The 19078-nt window shown below is 55.2% G+C and overlaps 1 protein-coding gene across 1 annotated transcript; it reads left to right on the top strand.

The window, feature by feature from the left end:
• The first annotated feature begins 3931 nt into the window (after positions 1–3931).
• LOC120387531 (maestro heat-like repeat family member 5) lies at positions 3932–17672 on the top strand. The gene is made up of 9 exons (XM_039508444.1): positions 3932–4175; positions 5408–5544; positions 6536–6633; positions 10424–10519; positions 11765–11844; positions 13240–13363; positions 13993–14079; positions 16282–16386; positions 17541–17672. The coding sequence occupies exons 2-9, from the start codon at positions 5409–5411 to the stop codon at positions 17670–17672; spliced, it is 858 nt and encodes a 285-aa protein (XP_039364378.1). The 5' UTR covers positions 3932–4175; position 5408.
• The last annotated feature ends 1406 nt before the right edge of the window (positions 17673–19078 follow it).

Here is a 19078-nt window from a genome sequence, read left to right as displayed (position 1 = left end):
GAAGGACAGGCTCTTAAACCCTGCGAGGCCAGAACCAGTCTGGGCTGGGGCATCCCATGGCTGGGGAGTCACACACTGGCTGGCTTGTGACTCACCTGCCCATTGTGACATGCCCCCTGCTGGCTGGCACAGCCTCATCCCCTCACTGCCAGGCTTGGCTCTCACAGAGCGGGTGCTTGCACGTGCTGCTGAGGAACGCTGAGCCAGCCGTTTCAGCTCTGCCGCCGGCAGCAGAAAGTGGGTGGACCATATACACACTGGCTTTTGCCCACTCCTGACTCCAGGTAGGAGAATCTTCTATTGCCCACTTCTGCTTTTCCATTGCATCGCCAGCCACACCGAGCCTTCTGCGAGCGCCTGGCTGCCAAGTGCCCTGGTGCTGGCTGTCTAGCCCGGTGCCAGTGAGGAAGTGGGCAGTGGCATGCGCACAGGAGGGAGTCTGGGGCGGCTAAACAGAAGGGGTCGCACCAGTCAAGCCCAGAGGGGACGGAGACAAGGAGGAGGGTTTAGCGGGGCTGGTGGCAAGGCATGGAAGGCGGCACAGGCTGGTAGATGAGGCATTGGGCTGGGACTCAGGAGAGATGTGTTCAGTTCCCAGCTCTGAGTGAGATCAGGTGAGTCCCTGACACTCTGGGCCTGAGCAAACTAGGGAGAGCAAGTCCCTGCTCCATGTGGGGGTTGAGACACTAAATTCAACAACACCCACATGCTCAGCCGCTGCTATGATGGGGCCAGGTAAGTGTCCAGACAGGGAGGTAGCTGGTGGCCAACATGGGCCATGTGGGGGTGATGAAAGGCAAATGGGAAGAAGCATAAGAGGTGTGTGTCATGGAGTCCCTGGGCAATACTCTGGAGCTGCTCCCTATGAAGCCAGTCAGGAGTCTGGTGAAGTCTCCTCTCTGTGAGCAGGCTCTTCTGGGCCAGAAGCTCACAGGGCTTCCAGCTTCCTGGGTCTGACCTTGGAGCATTCAGCATCCTCTGCCCCTCCTTGTGCTTCCCACAGCAAGTCTGCCCAGGCAGGGTCCTAGAGAAGCCAGAGGGTCCTGCACCCCCACTTGGCAGTCAGATGGGACTCTTAGCCAGCCAGTAAAATAGAGGTTTATTAGATGACAGGAACACGGTCTAAAACAGAGCTTGTAGGTCCAGAGAACAGGACCCCTTAGCCGGGTCCATTTTGGGGGGCAGTGAGCCAGACACCCACATCTGCACTTCACTCCTCATCCCCAGCCAGCTTCAAACGGAAACTCTCCAGCCCCTGCTCTCTGGCCTTTGTCTCTTTCCCGGGCCAGGAGGTCACCTGATCTCTTTATTCTCCAACACCTTTAGCATCCCCTTGCAGGGGGGAAGGGCCCCGGCCATTAGCTGCCCGGAAACAGTGTCAGCCATTTATGCACACTGGCCGTTACCCCACCACCTAGAGACTTAAGAAATGCAGAGGGGAAACTGAGGCACCCCTACAGTATTCAGGGGAAACATTAAGAACAGTCCCACTTTGTCACAGTGAGAGAGTTGGAGAGTCTGTGGGAAGCCCCCTCTCTTGTGAAATCAACCACCCCCAGACAGTGTGGGTCCTTCGCAGGCCTGAGGGTGCTGATCCGGGCTTTGCGCGCTACCCAGGGCTCTAATCCTGGCTCATTCCCAGGAAGCTGGGAATGTGAGTGGTGGAGCTGCCAGCTCTGGGCATCTCCCTTCCCAGCACGAGATTGCCTTGTGGCGGGGGGTAAGCCCACCCCAGGAGCTGCCATTTGTTGGCCTCTTCCACAGAGCGCTGGAGTCTCAGCCACTCCAGATTGGGGGGAGGGGCCAGCTGTGAATTTGGAGCCAGATCCGGGTTTGGATCTGAATCCGCCGGTGCTGCGGAGCGTTCAGATGTGGGGAGCTAGCTCCTGCCCACACCATAGCACAGCGTGCCACTTCAGCCAGCCACCTGCCAGGCTCTGGCAGCGCCAGTGTGGAACTGCAGCTGGGCCCTCCAGAGCCGAGCTGCTCCTCCTCTCTGCTGGCCAGCCAGCCGCAGCTCCTCAGCACCTGCCCGCTCAGCCCCACCTCAGTGCGCCTGCCTCCCAATCTCCTCCCTGGCGCTGCACCTCACCCTCTGCACCTGGCATGTCAGTACCCAGCGGGGCTGGGAGCCAAGCGCCCTGGGAGCCATTTGTAAGGGGCTGAGTCCCTCCTGTGCTGGGCTCCAGCCAATCCACAAGCCAGGAACTGGCCTTGTGACTCCCAGAGCAGCTATATCAGTCTCACAGCAGCAGCTCAGTCTGCTCAACATCACCCAGGGCCAGGAACTTGCTCCTGCCTGACAAAGGCAACAGTCTGAGACCCAGGAGACCCATGGTCATTTCCCAGCTCTGACACAGATACTCTGCGTGGCCTCGGGCAAGTCCCTTATTCCCTCTGTGCCACAGTTCCCTGTCTGTTCAGTGGGGGGTAGCAGCCAGGCCCTGCCCTGCAGGGGGTGGTTAGATTAAATGCAATCGAGGTTGGGCAGTGCTCTGATGCCATGGGGATGAGGGCCAGGATGGTGCCTAAGACAGACCAAAAGCAAGGGGGAGCTACAGAGCCGGTGGTGAGAGGGTTTTGGCCTTTGACAATCTGCTCTGGGTGCCTGGGCTGTCAGACCCCAGCCAGCCACTGGCATTGCCAGACTTCCCTGAGCTATGGTGCTGCTGCTTTCCCTGCTTCTAGGAGTCACTGCCTTCCCTGGGCTGAGACCCCCGCAACAATCATCTCCTGGGACTGCGGTGGCACTGAGTGGCTAGCAAGGCCTGAGACTCAGTTGGGCGGGGGGCTGCTCTTAAAGCATGGGCTGGGAGCTGGAGGAGGAGAGAGTTCGGGAACCCCCGTTCTGTACTGTCACGAGGAGGAGGAGCCGGGATGGAAGTGATTCTTCCACTCAGGGATCCATCCGGCAACCTCCTGGCTTCAGCTGCATGGACGCAGGGAGGGGCTCTGGCCTGGGGTCTGCAGGAGCTGGGACTAGACAAGTCCAGCGGTCCCTTCCAGCCGAATGTCTGTGACTGTGGGGAGTGGAAGGTCCCTCCCATGACCCCGGTGGGGAAGGACAGGCTCTTAAACCCTGCGAGGCCAGAACCAGTCTGGGCTGGGGCATCCCATGGCTGGGGAGTCACACACTGGCTGGCTTGTGACTCGCCTGCCCATTGTGACATGCCCCCTGCTGGCTGGCACAGCCTCATCCCCTCACTGCCAGGCTTGGCTCTGGCAGAGCGAGTGCCGGCACGTGCTGCTGAGGAACGCTGAGCCAGCCGTTTCAGCTCTGCCACCGGCAGCAGAAAGTGGGTGGACCATATACACACCAGCTTTTGCCCACCCCTGACTCCAGGTAGGAGAATCTTCTATTGGCCACCTCTGCTCAGCCACTGCCATGATGGGGCCAGGTAAGTGTCCAGACAGGGAGGCAGCTGGTGGCCAACTTGGTCCATGTGGCAGTGAAGAAAGGCAAATGGGAAGAAGCATGAGAGGTGAGGGAGCTGGAGAGTCTGTGGGAAGCTCCCTCTCTGGTGAAATCAACCACCCCCAGACGGTGCGGGTCCCTCGCAGGCCTGGGGGTGCTGATCTGGGCTTTGCGCGCTATCCGATGCTCTGATCCTGGCTCATTCCCAGGCAGCTGCGGCGTGAGTGGTGGAGCTGCCGGCTCTGGGCATCTCCTTCCAAGCATGAGATTGTCTCTGGGGGAAGCCCACCCCAGGATCTGGTGTTTGTTGGTCTCTTCCACAGAGCGCTGGAGTCTCAGCCGCTCTGGATCGGGGGGAGGGGCCAGCTGTGAATTTGGAGCCTGATCTAGGTTTGGATCTGAATCCGCCAGTGTTGCGGAGCATTCAGCTGTGGGGAGCTAGTTCCCGCCCGCGCCACATCACAATGTCCCACTCCTGCCTCCCCAATCTCCTCCTGGCTCTGCACCTCGCCCCCTGCACCTGGAATGTCATTAGCGAGCTAGGCCTGACCACCTCCATCACCTTTGCTGACCCCATCACTTCCATAGGGAATGGCACTGAGGATGCCAGGGGAACAGGCATTCTCAGGTTGCCAGGAGCCATTGTTCTATTTACCAAGACAGTCCGATGCCAGGACAGTGCCCCTGAGCTCTGGACAGGGCTAGGGCTGCATTAGGACACCTGCCGTGCAGCTGCTGGAGAGTCAGCAGGAGACATTGAGTGAGGAATAGAGCCCCCCAGAGCAGGGGCCATTTAGGAGACCCATCATGGGGGGAATCAGGCCTGGGATGCTTTCCAGCGGCTGCTGCCACCCAGGCCTTGGAGAGATGAGCCGTGAACCCCCCAGAAAGCGTGGCCCCTGGCACACAGCTTTGTAGCACTGGGACCCCAGACACATGAGCCGCCATCCAGCAGGGCCTTGGGCCAGCCCCACCCTCTCCCACTGCCCCACTCTGGGAGGCCAGGGAACAGTTCACAACTTTGCAATGACCAGCTGCAGGGATCCTGGCGGGCCCTGGGATGGTTTTAGCAGCATTTTCAATGTTTGGGAAAAGTGAGATCTGTGCAATAGGCAACGTTGTTCCATCTGGGCACAAGCCAGCTCCTGTGCCCCAGAGAGCTCTCTCAGCTCACACTGAACCAGGGACAAAGGGGGCAAGAGGTTGGAAGAGAAGGTGCCAGCCTGGGACCCAGGAGACCCATGGCCATTTCCCAGCTCTGCCAGAGATAGTCTGCGTAGCCTTGGGCAAGTCCCTTATTCCCTCTGTGCCACAGTTCCCTGTCTGTTCAGTGGGGGGTAGCAGCCAGGCCCTGCCCTGCAGGGGGTGGTCAGGATAAATGCAATTGAGGTTGGGCACGTTGGAAGAGAAGGTACCAGCCTCTCTGCTGCTCTCCCACCTTCTGCTCCTGCCCTTTCACGGGGCGGGGGGGTGTGAGCAACTCCTGCTGCTCACGAGCCCGCCCCAGCTGCCCCACCCCCCTGGCCTCGCCCACCTGGGAACTGCCATGGCCCCAATATTCCTGGGGGAAGGGATTAGGGTAATTTCCCTGGGCAGGAAGAATCCTGAGTGGCTGGATCCAGCCTGTCTGCTGTGCAGCTTGTGAACCAGCAGAAGGAGAGGTGGGAGTGACCCAGGGAGGCCGTTTGGCCTGCGGGATGGGGTGCTGGCTGGGCATAAGGAGACCTGGGTTCTAATCCTGCCTGTCCTGCTGACTGGCTGGGTGACTTTGAGCACATCCCTTCACTTGTTTCCCTGCTGGCTGCCTTGGCTAGTTAGAGTCTGAGCCCTGTTAGCCAGGGATTGTCTGCAGCACCTGGTGCAACAGGGCCCTGATCTCAGCTGGCATCTGTAGGCGCTGGTGGAACAGAAATAATTGGGCTGGCCCTGATGCTGAACGGGGCAGTCGCCTCTCGTCACTCACAAGCAATGCCTTGTCCTGGCTTCTTGCAGGATGGCTGAGGAAGTCCCCAAGGCCCCCTCAAAGCCCATCCGTGCCTGGGAGGAGACGGAACCTCCCCAACGGAAGAGTTGGCGAAAGAGCCCACAGCGGAAGCAGGAGCTGTGTGTGCCTCAGCCCTTCCGTGCCGGTGAGTGGGCGCCTCCTGGGTGGGCGGAGGGGGCTGCAGAAATGGCCGGGGCCATGGCCCTGCATTGCGGTGGGGCTTGGCCTCTGGGGTTGGGTGGCAGGACTAGGGTGTCACTGGGGAGAAGGTCCATAGACCTTGTACTGCTCTGGGCTGCCATGAGATGGAGAGACAGGAAAACCCGGCAGGGGAATGGCCCTCCTGCTGGCAGCAGCTGCAGCCTCTAGAGCTGATTGGGGCATTAGAAACGGCAGCTGAAGCATGGGGTGGAGACTGACTGAATCGCCCACCCTGATCTGTCACGCTGCAGGGTTGGAAGATATTTTCCACCCGTCGAAGGGGCTACTTGGTGCAGGGTGGGTTGTTAAAGCCTAGGATTGCAGGGCACCGGCCAGAGCATAAGATGCCCCCTGGTGTTGCAGCCCCATCTGCTGGCTCCTTTGTTGCATGTCCCAGCACAGGGCATTTGGGGGGGAGTGTTGACGATGGGAGCCCAGTGCCTGCCCAGGTTACACCCGATGGCTCTGACTGGCTGTTGGTGGCAGGAGAGGCAGTCAGAACAAGCAGAACGGGCAGGCTCTGGGTCCCCATCTCTCACACAGACTGGGCAACTGTTCCCTCTCCTACACGAGGACCAGACCAATTCACTGCCAGTCCCTCTGCCCCCTCCAGCAATGGCCTGGAGAGTTGGGACACCACTCATAGCCTGACATCATCCCTCCTTCCAGATGTGACGCTCCCCAAATCCCCAGACTGAGCCTGCATGCTGGGCGGGGAAGTGGGGTGGCTGTTGGGAACCAGGGCTCTGACTGGATCTTTGCTGGGCTGGGCAGCAAAGAGGTGGGGAATCCAGGAATCGCTGTGCCAGACCCTGCTGTGCATCGGGCTGCTCCTGCTGGGGCGGGAGTGAGGGTAAGGGTTTTCTCTAAGATCTCTGTCACCCAGCCTGCAGCTTGGCAGACCCAGGTATTACCACCGCTCTGTCTTTGATCAGATTCACCAGTCTATTGTAACGCCTGCTTGAGGAGGCTAGACTGGGAGCACAAAGAGGCCCTGGACTACATCAACGCCTTTCTAACGAGCAATGAACAGGTACTAAGAGCCCTCCTCTGACCTGTCAGCTAGTGCCCTGTCCACATGCACCATCCGCCCTTCTCCGGGAGACGCATGGATTCTAAGGCCAGATGGGACCACTGTGACCTCCTGTATAACACAGGCCAGAGACCAGCCCCCGAATAATTCCTGTTTAAACTAAAGCATCTTAAAAATGTCCTGCCTTGAGTTACAAAAGGTCACCCACCATGCCACTTACTCAGTTGTTCCAATGGTCTATTACTTTCTCAGTTAAAAACGTACATTTCCAGTTTGAATTTGTCTACTTTCAATTTCCAGCCCCTTTGAGGTGCCACCTGATGTATCGGGATACCACTGAGCCCGCCTGTTCTGCCAGCCTGGGCCCCCTTTACCTTGTCTTCCTGGGCTTGGGCAGGGCCACCCAGAAGGGGGGGAAAAGTGGGGCAATTTGCACCAGGCCCCGGGCCACGCAGAGGCCCCCACGAGAATGCCGGAGGCTCCCTCTGCCTGCCCCCATCCCCCGGCGCCTCAGCGCACCGCCTCCAGGAATGGCCCTGGACAGAGCTAAAGCAGCGTGGCTTGGGCGGGGCCTGAGCTCCTCCCACTTGGAGCCACGTGGTAAGGGGGCGGGGCCAGAGCACCTCCTGCTCAGAGCTGCGTGGTAAGGGGGCGGGGCCTGAGCACCTCCTGCTTGAGCTGCATGGTAAGGGGGCATGGCCTGAGCACCTCCTGCTTGAGCTGCATGGTAAGGGGGCATGGCCTGAGCACCTCCTGCTTGAGCTGCATGGTAAGGGGGCATGGCCTGAGCACCTCCTGCTTGAGCTGCATGGTAAGGGGGCGGGGCCTAAGCACCTCCTGCTCAGAGCCACATGGTAAGGGGGCATGGCCTGAGCACCTCCTGCTTGAGCTGCATGGTAAGGGGGCGGGGCCTGAGCACCTCCTGCTTGAGCTGCATGGTAAGGGGGCGGGGCCTGAGCACCTCCTGCTTGAGCTGCGTGGTAAGGGGGCGGGGCTGAGCTCCTCCTGCTTGAGCTGCATGGTAAGGGGGCGGGGCTGAGCTCCTCCCACTCAGAGCTGCGTGGCCTGAGCACCTCCTGCTCAGAGCCACATGGTAAGGGGGCGGGGCTGTGAGCTCAGGTCCCGATGGAGCCAGGCTGCTGCAGTGCTGTCCAGGGGCCAGGAAAGCTCCTGGATGCGGCGCGCTCTGAGGCTATGGGAGAGTGGGGAGGTGGGAGTAAGCAGCATGGTAAGCCCCTCTGAGCTGGACACCCTCCTGACAGGCCCCCCCAACCCTGAGCCCAGCTCCCCACCCAGCCCTGGGCAACAGCAGCGCCACCCCCAGGCAGCGCCGGCCCATTGGCACCAACCATCACCATCCCCCAGCGACAGCCCATTATGTAATTGCAAATGTATATATACTGTCAAGGTTCCTTCCCCACTCTGAACTTTAGGGTACAGATGTGGGGACCTGCATGAACACCTCTAAGCTTAACTACCAGCTTAGATCTGGTTTTGCTGCCACCACTCCTAAATACTAACTCCCTTCCCTAGATAGTCTTGAGAAACTTCTTTACCAAGTCCCTGGTGAACACCGATCCAATCCCCTTGGATCTTAAAACAAGGAAAAATCAATCAGGTTCTTAAAAAGAAGGCTTTTAATTAAAGAAAGAAAGGTAAAACTCATCTCTGTAAAATCAGGATGGAAAATAACTTTACAGGGTAATCAGATTCATAGAGCCCAGAGGAACCCCCTCTAGCCTTAGGTTCAAAATTACAGCAAACAGAGGTAAATCCTCTTAGCAAAAAGGAACATTTACAAGTTGAGAAAACAAAGTTAAACCTAACACGCCTTGCCTGGCTGTTACTTACAAGTTTGAAATATGAGAGACTTGTTCAGAAAGATTTGGAGAACATGGATTGATGTCCGGTCCCTCTTAGTCCAAAGAGCGAACACCACCAAAACAAAGGGCACAAACAAAAGCCTCCTCCCCGCCCCCAAGATTTGAAAGTATCTTGTCTCCTTATTGGTCCTTTGGGTCAGGTGTCAGCCAGGTTACCTGAGCTTCTTAACCCTTTACAGGTAAAAGGATTTTAGTGTCTCTGCCAAGGAGGGATTTTAGAGTATTGTACACAGGAGGGAAGTTCCCTTCCCTTTATAGTTATGACACACACATTAAAGCATTGAATGTTTTAAAATCATGTATTTCGTGTATACCTCTACCCCGATATAACACTACCCAATATAACACGAATTCGGATGTAACGCGGTAAAGCAGTGCTCTGCGGGGGGTGGGGCTGCGCACTCCAGTGGATCAAAGCAAGTTCGATATAATACGGTTTCACCTATAATGCGCTAAGACTTTTTGGCTCCACAGGACAGCGTTATATCGAGGTAGAGGTGTATTTTCAAATTATTAAAAATTAATTTTTGAATGTATTTCACTGGTTATTTTTTACATTTCCAAATACATGATACTATAGTATTGCAACTATTTTTTTATGGAAGGGGCTCCTGAAATTGCTTTGCCCCAGCCCCCCGAATCCTCTGGGCGGCCCTGGGCTCAGCTCACAAGCCACTTTCAGCCATACACTCAGGCAGGGCCACACCCAGCTGCAGAAAGACACAGACCCTGAGATCAGCTCTGGGAAGACTCAGCTGAAGGGGCTTGTCCCAGTACTCTGGTGCCCACCTCCTTTGGAGTACAGACCCAAAGGTTTTATGAAATTTGACTCCTCCCTTGATGTGGAGAGAGGCATGCCCAACTCTTTGCCCCTCCCCCCAGTTACTAATTGTACAAACTGGGTTATGGTATAAACAAGAAATAAGATTCTTAACTACAAGAGGTAGATTTTAAGTGGTTCTAAGAGAGCAAACAGAACAAAGCAGATTACCTTAGTAAATAAACACAACATACAAACTAAGCTTTCCACACTAGATAGATAGGATCTACACTAGCAAATTCGCAGGCTGGCAGATTCTTAAGATTCTTTGCTGTGCAGCTTGGATTTCCCAGGTTTTCTTACACAGGTTAGGAATCTCTCTTCAGCCTGAGACCATCACTTCTCATAGTTCAATCTTTGTCCCTCAGGTGTTTCCAGGTGTCTTATTGCAGGGAGCGTGAGGTCCCCCCGATGTCATTGTTCCCCTTTTATCTCCTCTTCCCACCTGCTGGAAAACTCTTTTGCTGCGACCTGGGTCCAACAGTTCCCACTGTGTAGCGTTATCTCGAAGAGGTTTCTATGTTGTTTGTGTGCATTTCCTCAAGAAGCCATTGTTTGGCATTTTTACTGTTGTATCTGATAGGCTGTTTTGAACCTCACAACGTGTTTCAGGAACACATACATAGCTGAACTTCATAACTGCACATACAGCGATAGGACATACAATCCAACGAGACATTAATGTCTAGCAGATAAAGACTTTTAAAATACCTTACAATATGTACTTTGTACAAAACATATCCTAATGACATGACAGTGGCGAATATTGGGGTGTCAGGGTGTCCCACCCAGATTTTCCTCCCACTCTGTCAAGCCCCTGCTAACACTGTCTGGCTGCTTAGCTGCCATGTTGCAGTTCCTCTCTGGACACCTACCCCGTGAGATCTGCTCCCTCTCTGGTCCGGTTTCATACAGAGCTGCCCTGACCTCCCCAGATAGTCACTCCTGTTGCCGGATGAATGGCCTTCTGCCATTTGGCATATCAAAGCCTGAGCAGCACTGGGGGGAAGCTTTCTGACATCTCTCCCACTGGCAGCTCCTTTCCACACTAACCTTCCTATTTGTGTCTAATCTCTGCGGGGCGTAGGACGAGGCCAAGAACCTCAAGTTCTTGGATTCCATCAGCAGCCTCAGAAGCCTGCCTGCTTTTATGGACCAAGTCCTGCTAGTAGAGAAGATAACGGTGAGTAAAACACACACTGGGGCTGTGTTACTTGGCGGGTTTAGTGACTGGCCTGGAGATCTTTGCAGATTTGTCGAACTTCAGCTGCCAATCATTGGATCGAGTCAGACTGAAGAGCCCATTATCCAGTATTTGCTTCCCCTGTAGGTACTTACAGACTGTCATCAAGTCACCCTGTAACTTTCTCTTTGTTAAGCTGAACTGATTGAGCTCCTTGAGTCTCTCACTATCAGGCATGTTTCCCAGTCCTTCAGTCACTCTTGGGGCTGTTCTCTGACCCCCCTCCAATTTATCAACATTCTCCTTGAATTGTGGGCACCGGACCTGGACACAGGATCCCAGCAGCGGTCGCACCAGTGCCAAATACAGAGGGAAAATAACCTCTCTAACAACTGGAGATTGCCCTGTTTGTACATCCTGGGATGGCATTAACCCTTTTGGCCCCAACTTCGCACTGGGCGCTCATGGGCAGCTGATTACCATGACTGCCAAGTCTTTTCCAGAGTCACCGCTTCCCAGGTTAGAGCCCCCCATGCTGTGGGTGTGGCCTGCCGTCTTTGTTCCTAAACATATAACTGTATTGAAATGTAGATTGTTCCCTTGCACCCAGCTTCCCAAGTCACCAGGTCGCTCTGTGTACGCCAGTCTCCCTGCCCAGAGCCCCAACACTCCGCAGTCAGTGCCCACTAGGGAACTAGCAACAAATCTGCTCCGTAGATTTGGAAAGTCTTTGCTCTCCAGCACCTGCAGAAAGCTTTCCAGAGCTAACCTCCCTTCCCTGAACGTGGGACAGCGTGGGCTGGTGGGTGGTCCAGTGGGCTGGGCTCAGCACACCGGGGTTCTACTCCCAGTTCTGCAGTAAGACCTTGGGCAAGTCACTTCCCCCTCTGTGCCTCAATTTCCCTCCCATGCCTTGTCTCGTCTAGTTAGCTCGTGAGCGAACTGGGGCAGGGACTGGCTCTCACTGTGTGTGTGCAGCACCGGGCACAAGGGGGCCTGATCTCAGGTGGAGTCCTTGGGTGATAATGCTGATGGAGCCTTTGCAGAGCACTGGCGCGTGACACTGGGACACTGAGCACAGGCCCTGCACTGCGCTCCCTGGCTGGAGCCCTGCACACCATCAAGCCTGCAGTAGGACGACCTGGCTGCTGAGCCCACGTGTTGCAGGCCCTGCGCTTTGCTCCCCTGTCGGAGCCTTGCAGGAGCTTGGAGCCCAGCTGGCATTTCCCCACATTGTCTCCTCAGGAGCTGATTGATCACGAGTCCGTCGACTCCCTGACCGGCGTGATGCGTCAGCAAGCAATGCTCGCCATCATGAAGCTGAGGTACCCAGCCTGCCCGGCCCAGCCCCAGCCAGTGCTACATGCAGCCAGACATGCCAGCCACTTGGCATGGCCAGTTTTCCAGAGCATTCCCCCCTCTGCTCCTCCCCCATCTTCTGATTCCCCCAGGAAATGTGGCACCAGATGATGGTGCTGGTGCATGTGGACTGGCACCAGTGGGTAGGTGGTGGAGGATCCTTCGGTGCCTGGTGACCTCTCCACGTGGCCTTATGAAGATCTGGGGAGGTGGCGTGGGAGGCAGGACCAGTCCCCTCTGAGGGGAGAGGGGCAGTTAGGTGCTGCTGGAGCGGAGCGATTGGAGTCAGTGCCAGCTGCGTCACACTGGCAGCTCAGCGACTCCCAGTGGCTGAGAGGCTGGGCAGGCTGAGCCCTGGCACTTGGCACTGCCTGTGCCATGGGGGACTCTCTCAGTGCCGCTAGTGCCCTGCTCTGAGCTTCCCAGAAGCCTGCCCATCAGGCGTCTGGAAGGTGATGGATGCTGCGGGCTGGAGCTGGGCTCTCGCTGTTGGCTCAATTAGTTCCCCAGGAATGGGAAGGGGAGGTGGGGCAGGAGCTGGAGCAACTCTCCCCACTGAGCACTGGCTTCCTGACAACGGGGCAGGCAACGGCATTGGCCATGATTGCGTCTCTGCGGGGGGGTGAGAGGGGGCGGGATTTGCGTCAGCACTGGGCGTAGCTGTTCCTCACTGGCTGCCGCCTGCCACGAGGGGCGCGGCTCTGTCCTGCAGGGGCAGCTCAAGTAGTCACCTGGCACCTCATTGCATGTGCTGGGGCCATGCTCTGGCAGTGGGGGTGAAGAGGTTAATGCTGTCTGGGCTGTCCCCACCTTCCTGCCCCCCTGCACACAGCTGTGTGCCCTGTCCAGCAGGCTGAGAGCAATGGGCAGGGGCAGAGCTTAGATCCCTGCTTCGGTTCTGCCCGGCAGCGGGCTGATGCAGCATCTCTGTGCTGGCCTGGACTGTGCAGCCGCAGTGCAGACGGCTGTGGTGGGAGGGTCTCTTGCCCCCAGCGGGGCAGGACTGGCAGGCTCCTCTGCACTGTGGCCGCTGGGTTCAGAGGCGCTTTGGTGCCAGCAGGCTCTAGTCTCCTGTCCATGCCATTTGCAGGATGTTGTTTCTCGGTGAAGCACAGCGATCTCTGCCCCAGCCGGTGAGTGCTGGTGGGGTCACAGCAGACAGCTGCAGGCTACACTAAGTCCCTGCCTGCTGGTATGGGAGAAGGCAGCACCAACTCCTTCCACCACCCCCTGGCCTGTTCTCATCTGCCACCCGCCAGCTGGAGCCCCCGCAGGTGTTTCCATGTCCTGGGAGCCTGAGGGCAATATTAGCACATCAGTCCCGCCTCAGACCCCAAATCCGCATGTGTCTCTTCTCTTAGCAAAGTGAAGCTATCGGTGTGGCTCCTGACACGACCCAGGCTGCTCACCACCTGCTTCTCCAGCATCTTCTCCCTGCCTCCAGCACACACCATGGAGGAGGTGGAGGCTGCTCTCTACACCAAAGTAAGCCCCAAACCGGCCATGTTGAGCCGTCCTAAACCGAGTGGGAATCCTGCCACTCGCTCGTGTACTGTCCCCTGGGTTACCTGGCACTGGCATAAGAGTGTAATGATCACAGCTCCCCGACAGGACTTCAGCGCAGGACCTGCAGCACCAAAGCACAGGCCCCAAAGCACAGGCCCAGATAAAGGAGTAACTCCCTCCTAGGGTAGCAGTAGTAGGCATTTATCCTTCACATGCACCGACAATTAGTGGGGAACAGACACTCCCTTTACAAGCACATTCATCCCCCATGCGTGGCTGGGGGCACAGGCCTGAGATCGGCTGCTTCAGGTGCACATAGGCCAGGGGAGCCGAAGCTTGGCTGGAAATCTGCCCTCCAAATGTGGAGTCCTGTCTGACTCTCCCAGTGGGATAGACTGTGTGCAGTGGGCTTTCTGGGGAGAGCAAAGACAGGTGGGGCCCTGTTGCCAGGAGGAGTTTGTAGTAGGTCCCCTGCGGGTACAAGTGAGTGGTGAGCTGTAATACCAGGGGCTGCTATGACCTGGGGGGGTGTCACACGCCAGGGCATTGGTTCATCACCTGGCTGGGTAACTCCACTTGCTCTGGTTTCTCCTCTGCTCTGCATGCAGACGCTGAAAACCATGGATGAGATGCTGAAGGCCTTGGTGTGTGAGGATAAGGAGCCCAACCTTGTGGTGCTGCAAAACATCGTGAAGGTCTGGAGGCGTGGGGGCAGGAAGGGGACTAGTCCTGTAGCTGGGGTGGGGCTCAGGGACCAAGGCTCTGTTTAATCCCAAGCATGGGACACCCCCGTGCCTTTGGCTCCTCAGAGTACGTTCTCTACAAAGGTTCTTGGGCTGGAGGGCCAAGTGCCCCACTATATCTGAAAAACGTCTGTATGGGGTGGGGTGGAGAGCGCCCACCCCATACGGGATCTGCTGTGTTCTCCACTGAGCCCTCATGTGAACCTGTGGGCCCCACCACAGGTTCACCATGGGCCCCACCAACCTGGCCAGAGCCGGAGCTAGATTCCCCAACATTCTAGTTCTGGGGCCACAGGAAGTAGATTCTGTGGGTGGTTTGTGCTCCCAAAGAGGAAATGTCCTTGACAGAGATTCGGTCTCCTCGATCCCAGAACCTGGGAAGAGGAATCACAGAAGTGCAGGGCTGGAAGGGATCTCAAGAGGTCATCTACTCCACCCCTGCACTGAGGTAGGGCCAAGCATTCCTAGACTGTCCCTGTTGAGTGTTTGTCCAGCCTGTTTTTAAAACCTCCATGATGGGAGTCCACCACTTCCTAGGTCACCTGTTCCAGTGCTTAGCCACCCTTAGACTTTTCCCTAATATTTAACTTAAATCTCCCTTGCTGCAGATTAAGCTCATTACTTCTTGTCCTACCTCCAGGGGACATGGAGAACAATTTGTCACCATCCTCTGTATAACAGCCCTTAACGTATTTGAAGACTGTTACAGGTGCCCCCTCTGTCTTCTCAAGATGAAACATGCCCAGTTCGTTCAACCTTTCTTCACAGGTCAGGTTTTCTAAACTGCTGATCATTTTTGTCGCTGTCCTCTGGACTGGCCCCAGTTTGTTCACATCTTTCTTAAAGCATGGTGCCTGCAACTGGACACAGAGCTCCAAGCTAACACAATTCAGAATGGCATTTCCCTTTTTCACAACAGCATCACACTGTTGATTCATATTCAGTGTGAGATCCATGATAACTCCCAGATCCTTTTCTGCAGTACTGCCACCTAGCCGGTTATCCCCCACTTTGTTTTTATGCATTTTTCCTTCCTAAGTGTGTTACGTCACTTTTGTTTTGACTGAATTTTATCTTGTTGACTTCAGACCAACTCTCCAATTTAGCAAGCTGATTTTGAATTCTAATCTGTCCTCCAAAGTGCTTGCAACCCCTCCCAGCTTGGTGTCATCCGCAAACTTTACAAGCATCCTCTCTTTTCTGTTAACGAAGTTCTTAATGAAAATATTGATTAGTACTGGACCAGGCACACCCCTGGGGGACCCCACTTGAGACACCCTCCCAGTTTGCTAGCGAGTCAGTGATAACTCCTCTTTGAGTATGGTCTTTCCATCAGTTGGACGCCCACCTTATAGTAATCTCATCTGGATCAGACTGGCTTAGTTTGCTTATGAGAATGTCTTGTGGGACTGTGTCAAAAGCCTTACTAAACTTCATATACATCATCATATACTGCCTGCCTCCATCCACTAGGCAAGTAACCCTGTCAAAGAAGGAAATTAGATTGGTTTGGCATGGTGCTATTTGTTATTACCCTATTATCTCCTCTAGATTCTTACAAACTGTTTAATAACTTGTTCAGTATCTTTCTGGGTACCAAAGTTAGGCTGACAGGTCTATAATTCCTTGGGGCCTCCTTGTTCCCCTTTCTGAAGACAGGTTCTGTGTCTGCTCTTCTCCAGTCCTTTGGGACCTCAACCCTCCTAAAGGTTCAGCGATTTCTTTGCCTAGCTCCATCTAGGGTGAATATCATGAGGCTCTGCCAACTTGAATACATCTAACTGACCTCAATTGTCTTTTACCTGTTCTCTCCTAGTCTAGCCTGTATTCCTGCCCCCTTGTTGTTAATATTGTGTTAAGCATCTAGTCGTCATTAACCTTTTTAGTGAAAACTAAAGCAAAAAAGGCATTAAACACCTTGGCTTTGTCTGTGTCATCCATTCTTTGCTCTCCTTCCCTGCTGAGTAGTGGCCCCACACTTTCCTTTGTCTTTCTCTTGCTCCTAATGCATTTATAGAGCTGCTTCTGATTGTCTTTTATGTCCCTTGACAGTTAGAACTCATTTTGCCTTTGCCTTGCTGATTTTCTCCCTATGTGCTTGGACTATTTTTTGGTACTTCTCCTTAGCAATTTGTCCCAATTTGTTTCTCTCAGGTCCTGCTCCCCTGGACCACATCCAAGGAGGTACATGAGCGGTTGAGGGCAGTGGGAAGGATCAGGTGGCTGATGGAATTCATGGGGTCTCAGTGCAAATTCCAGGTGAGCAGCCTGTGACCCTGGCCACCTCCTAACTACACTGAACAGCCTCGCGGTGCAGCACGCCCTGGCATGGAAAATGCAGGCCTAGAATAGTGACTCAGCAAGATCCTCAGTAGGAGTCCAATCTAACGAGCCCTGATGTCGATGGGTCTTTCCTCTGACTCCAGTGGGCTTTGGGTCGAGTTCCATCATTCTGTCTCCAAGGACTCTCCCTGCTGTTCCCCTAGCACCAAAGTCTGCTCTGCAGGGTCAATGCATTTACACAGGATTGCCCTGACAGCAGCCTCCGAACCCAGGTGTCTGTTCACCCCCTTTGTCAGATGCCTGTGGGATGCTTTGGCATCAGCTCCTGCCAGGCTGCCAGATGAACGCCCCTTGCTCTGCATGCTCAGGGCCATTGAGCTGCTCCAGATGCTCCATCCCCCCTGTGGAAGGGCTTCCTCTGGCAGCTGGAGGGTCGCTCGGATGATGTGCCCCAGAGGCTGGGGCAGCAGAACAGAATGAGGGAGGTGGGAGGGGACACAGTGAAAGGGATGGGCGGGGCCAAAGGCGCCAGAGAACTGGGGAGTGGGAGTGGGGAGGCTGTGCAGACCCCGGGAGAGGAGGGCAAGGGGCTTGGTGCCAGGTGGGGAAGAGCAGGGAGCCAGTGCAGGGGCTGCAGGAGGGGGAGACGAGAGGACAAGGCTGCAGGAGAGAGCCGGCAGGAGAGAGCAGGCAGGCTGGGGGCAGCGCGGAAAGGGAGGGCTCTGGGGAGCTCCAGGATGGAGTGAGAGAGGCAGGATGCAGAGCAGAGGAGTCCAAGGTGACCCCAAGCTCCTGGGCCTGAGGTCAAAGAAGGGAGGGGGATGGCAGAAGGGGCTGGGATTAGGAACTTGCCCTTGAGATGGAGACTGGACGCTAGTTCATTTGTTACCTGGGTCCCCACTCGGGGGTAACGTTTGCTGACTTTGCTGCCCAGATTTCTCCGTCCCTGCTGAGCTTTCCTCAGCCCCTGGTGATGGGCCCCACAGCTCCTCCTGCTCTCATTGTCTCCAGTCTCTCTGCGGTGGCCTCTGCCTCCCCCTGTTCTAACCCATTGCTAGGGCAATGCCAGGGGGACTCGCTGCGCTAGGTCTGCAGGGGTGAGTGACTCCCTTTGCTCCTCTCTCCGTCAGGAAGTGGAGGAGTTCAGCGTCCTGGGCCAGCTGGTGGGGTGTCTCACTCTGTGCCGTGCGGAGCAGGAGCAGGAGATCTGCCAATCGGCTGTGGAGGACTTCGCCACCTCTACTCCTTCATGCTGCATCTAAAATGTAAGAGCACTGGAGACCCTTGTCCTTCCTAAATACACTGACATGGGGTTTCCAACATGAAAACCATATTTATTAAACACTTCCACCTTTTCTGCAACCTTTTAAACAGTCTCCATCTAGTAATGAGCCTACACCACTGCTACGATTTCTTTTGTTCCTAATACACTTTTTTAAAGAAATCCTCCTTATTATCCTTAGTCCTGCAAGCCATGGAGTTTACCCTGATGTTTACCCTCTATCCATATTCTACTCTTCATAACTCACATAAGAATGGACATACTGAGTCAGACCAATGTTTCATCTAGCCCAGTATTGTGTCTTCAGATAGTGGCCAGTGCCTCATGTTTCAGAGGAATGAACTGAACAGGGAAATTCTGAGTGATCCATCCCCTGACATGCAGTCCCAGCTTCTGGTAGTCAGAGGTTTAGGGACATGCAGAGTATGGGGTTACATGCCCTGATTATCTTGAACCCAATTATACTTTTAGCCTTCACAACATCCCACGGCAACAATTTCCACAGGTTGCCTGTGCATTGTGTGCACAGATACCTTCTTTTGTTTGTTTTTAACTTGCTGCCTCTTCATTTCATAAAGTGACCCCTAGTTCTCCTGTTATGTGCAAGAGTAAATAACACTTCCCTAGTCACTTTCTTCATACCAGTCATGATTTTATAGACCTCTATCTTATCCCCCCTTAGTCATCTCTTGTCTAAATGAAATAGTCCCAGGTCTCTACTACAGACCTATATTGTTATAACTATATTGCTCAGGGTGTGAAAAATCCACACCCCTGTCGGCAGGAGCACCTCTCCCATTCACCTAGCCAGCGCCTCTCAGGGAGGTGGATTAAGAGCTTGTTTGCATAGGAGCATCTTCACGTAAACTCTACAGCGCCAGTGCAGCTATGGCGATACAGTGTTTGAAGTGTAGACTTGCCCCCCATCTTTTTTATCTCTCCTCATATGGAAGCTGTTCCATCCCCCTAATCATTTTTGTTGCCCTTCTCTGCACCTTTTACAATTCTGGTATATCTGTTTTGAGATGGGGCGACCAGAACTGCACGCAGTATTCAAGGTTTCGGCGCATCATAGATTTATATATAACCAGTGATGAGCTGCCAAAATCTTAACAACCGGTTCCCTATAAAAAGTTCTGATTTAAGGGAGGGAAGCAGAGGAGGGTCCGGGGTCCCCTGCAGGGCCTGGGGCAAATTGCCCCACTTGCCCTCCCCCCCGCGGCCCTGGAGCTTGCAGCCTCCCTCGTACCTTACCTTGCCAGCAGCTCAAAGCAGCAGGACGACTCAGGAGCTCAGCTGAGCTGCCCAGCTGCTGGCCATGCTGCGGCTCTGCGGGGTGGGGGAAGCGGGGGAGAGCCCGGGGGAGACATCCTCGTGGGGCCGGGG

This window comes from Mauremys reevesii, linkage group 20, assembly GCF_016161935.1.
Source record: "Mauremys reevesii isolate NIE-2019 linkage group 20, ASM1616193v1, whole genome shotgun sequence".
NCBI lineage: Eukaryota > Metazoa > Chordata > Testudines > Geoemydidae > Mauremys > Mauremys reevesii.
This window is presented reverse-complemented; position numbering and strand designations above follow the sequence as displayed.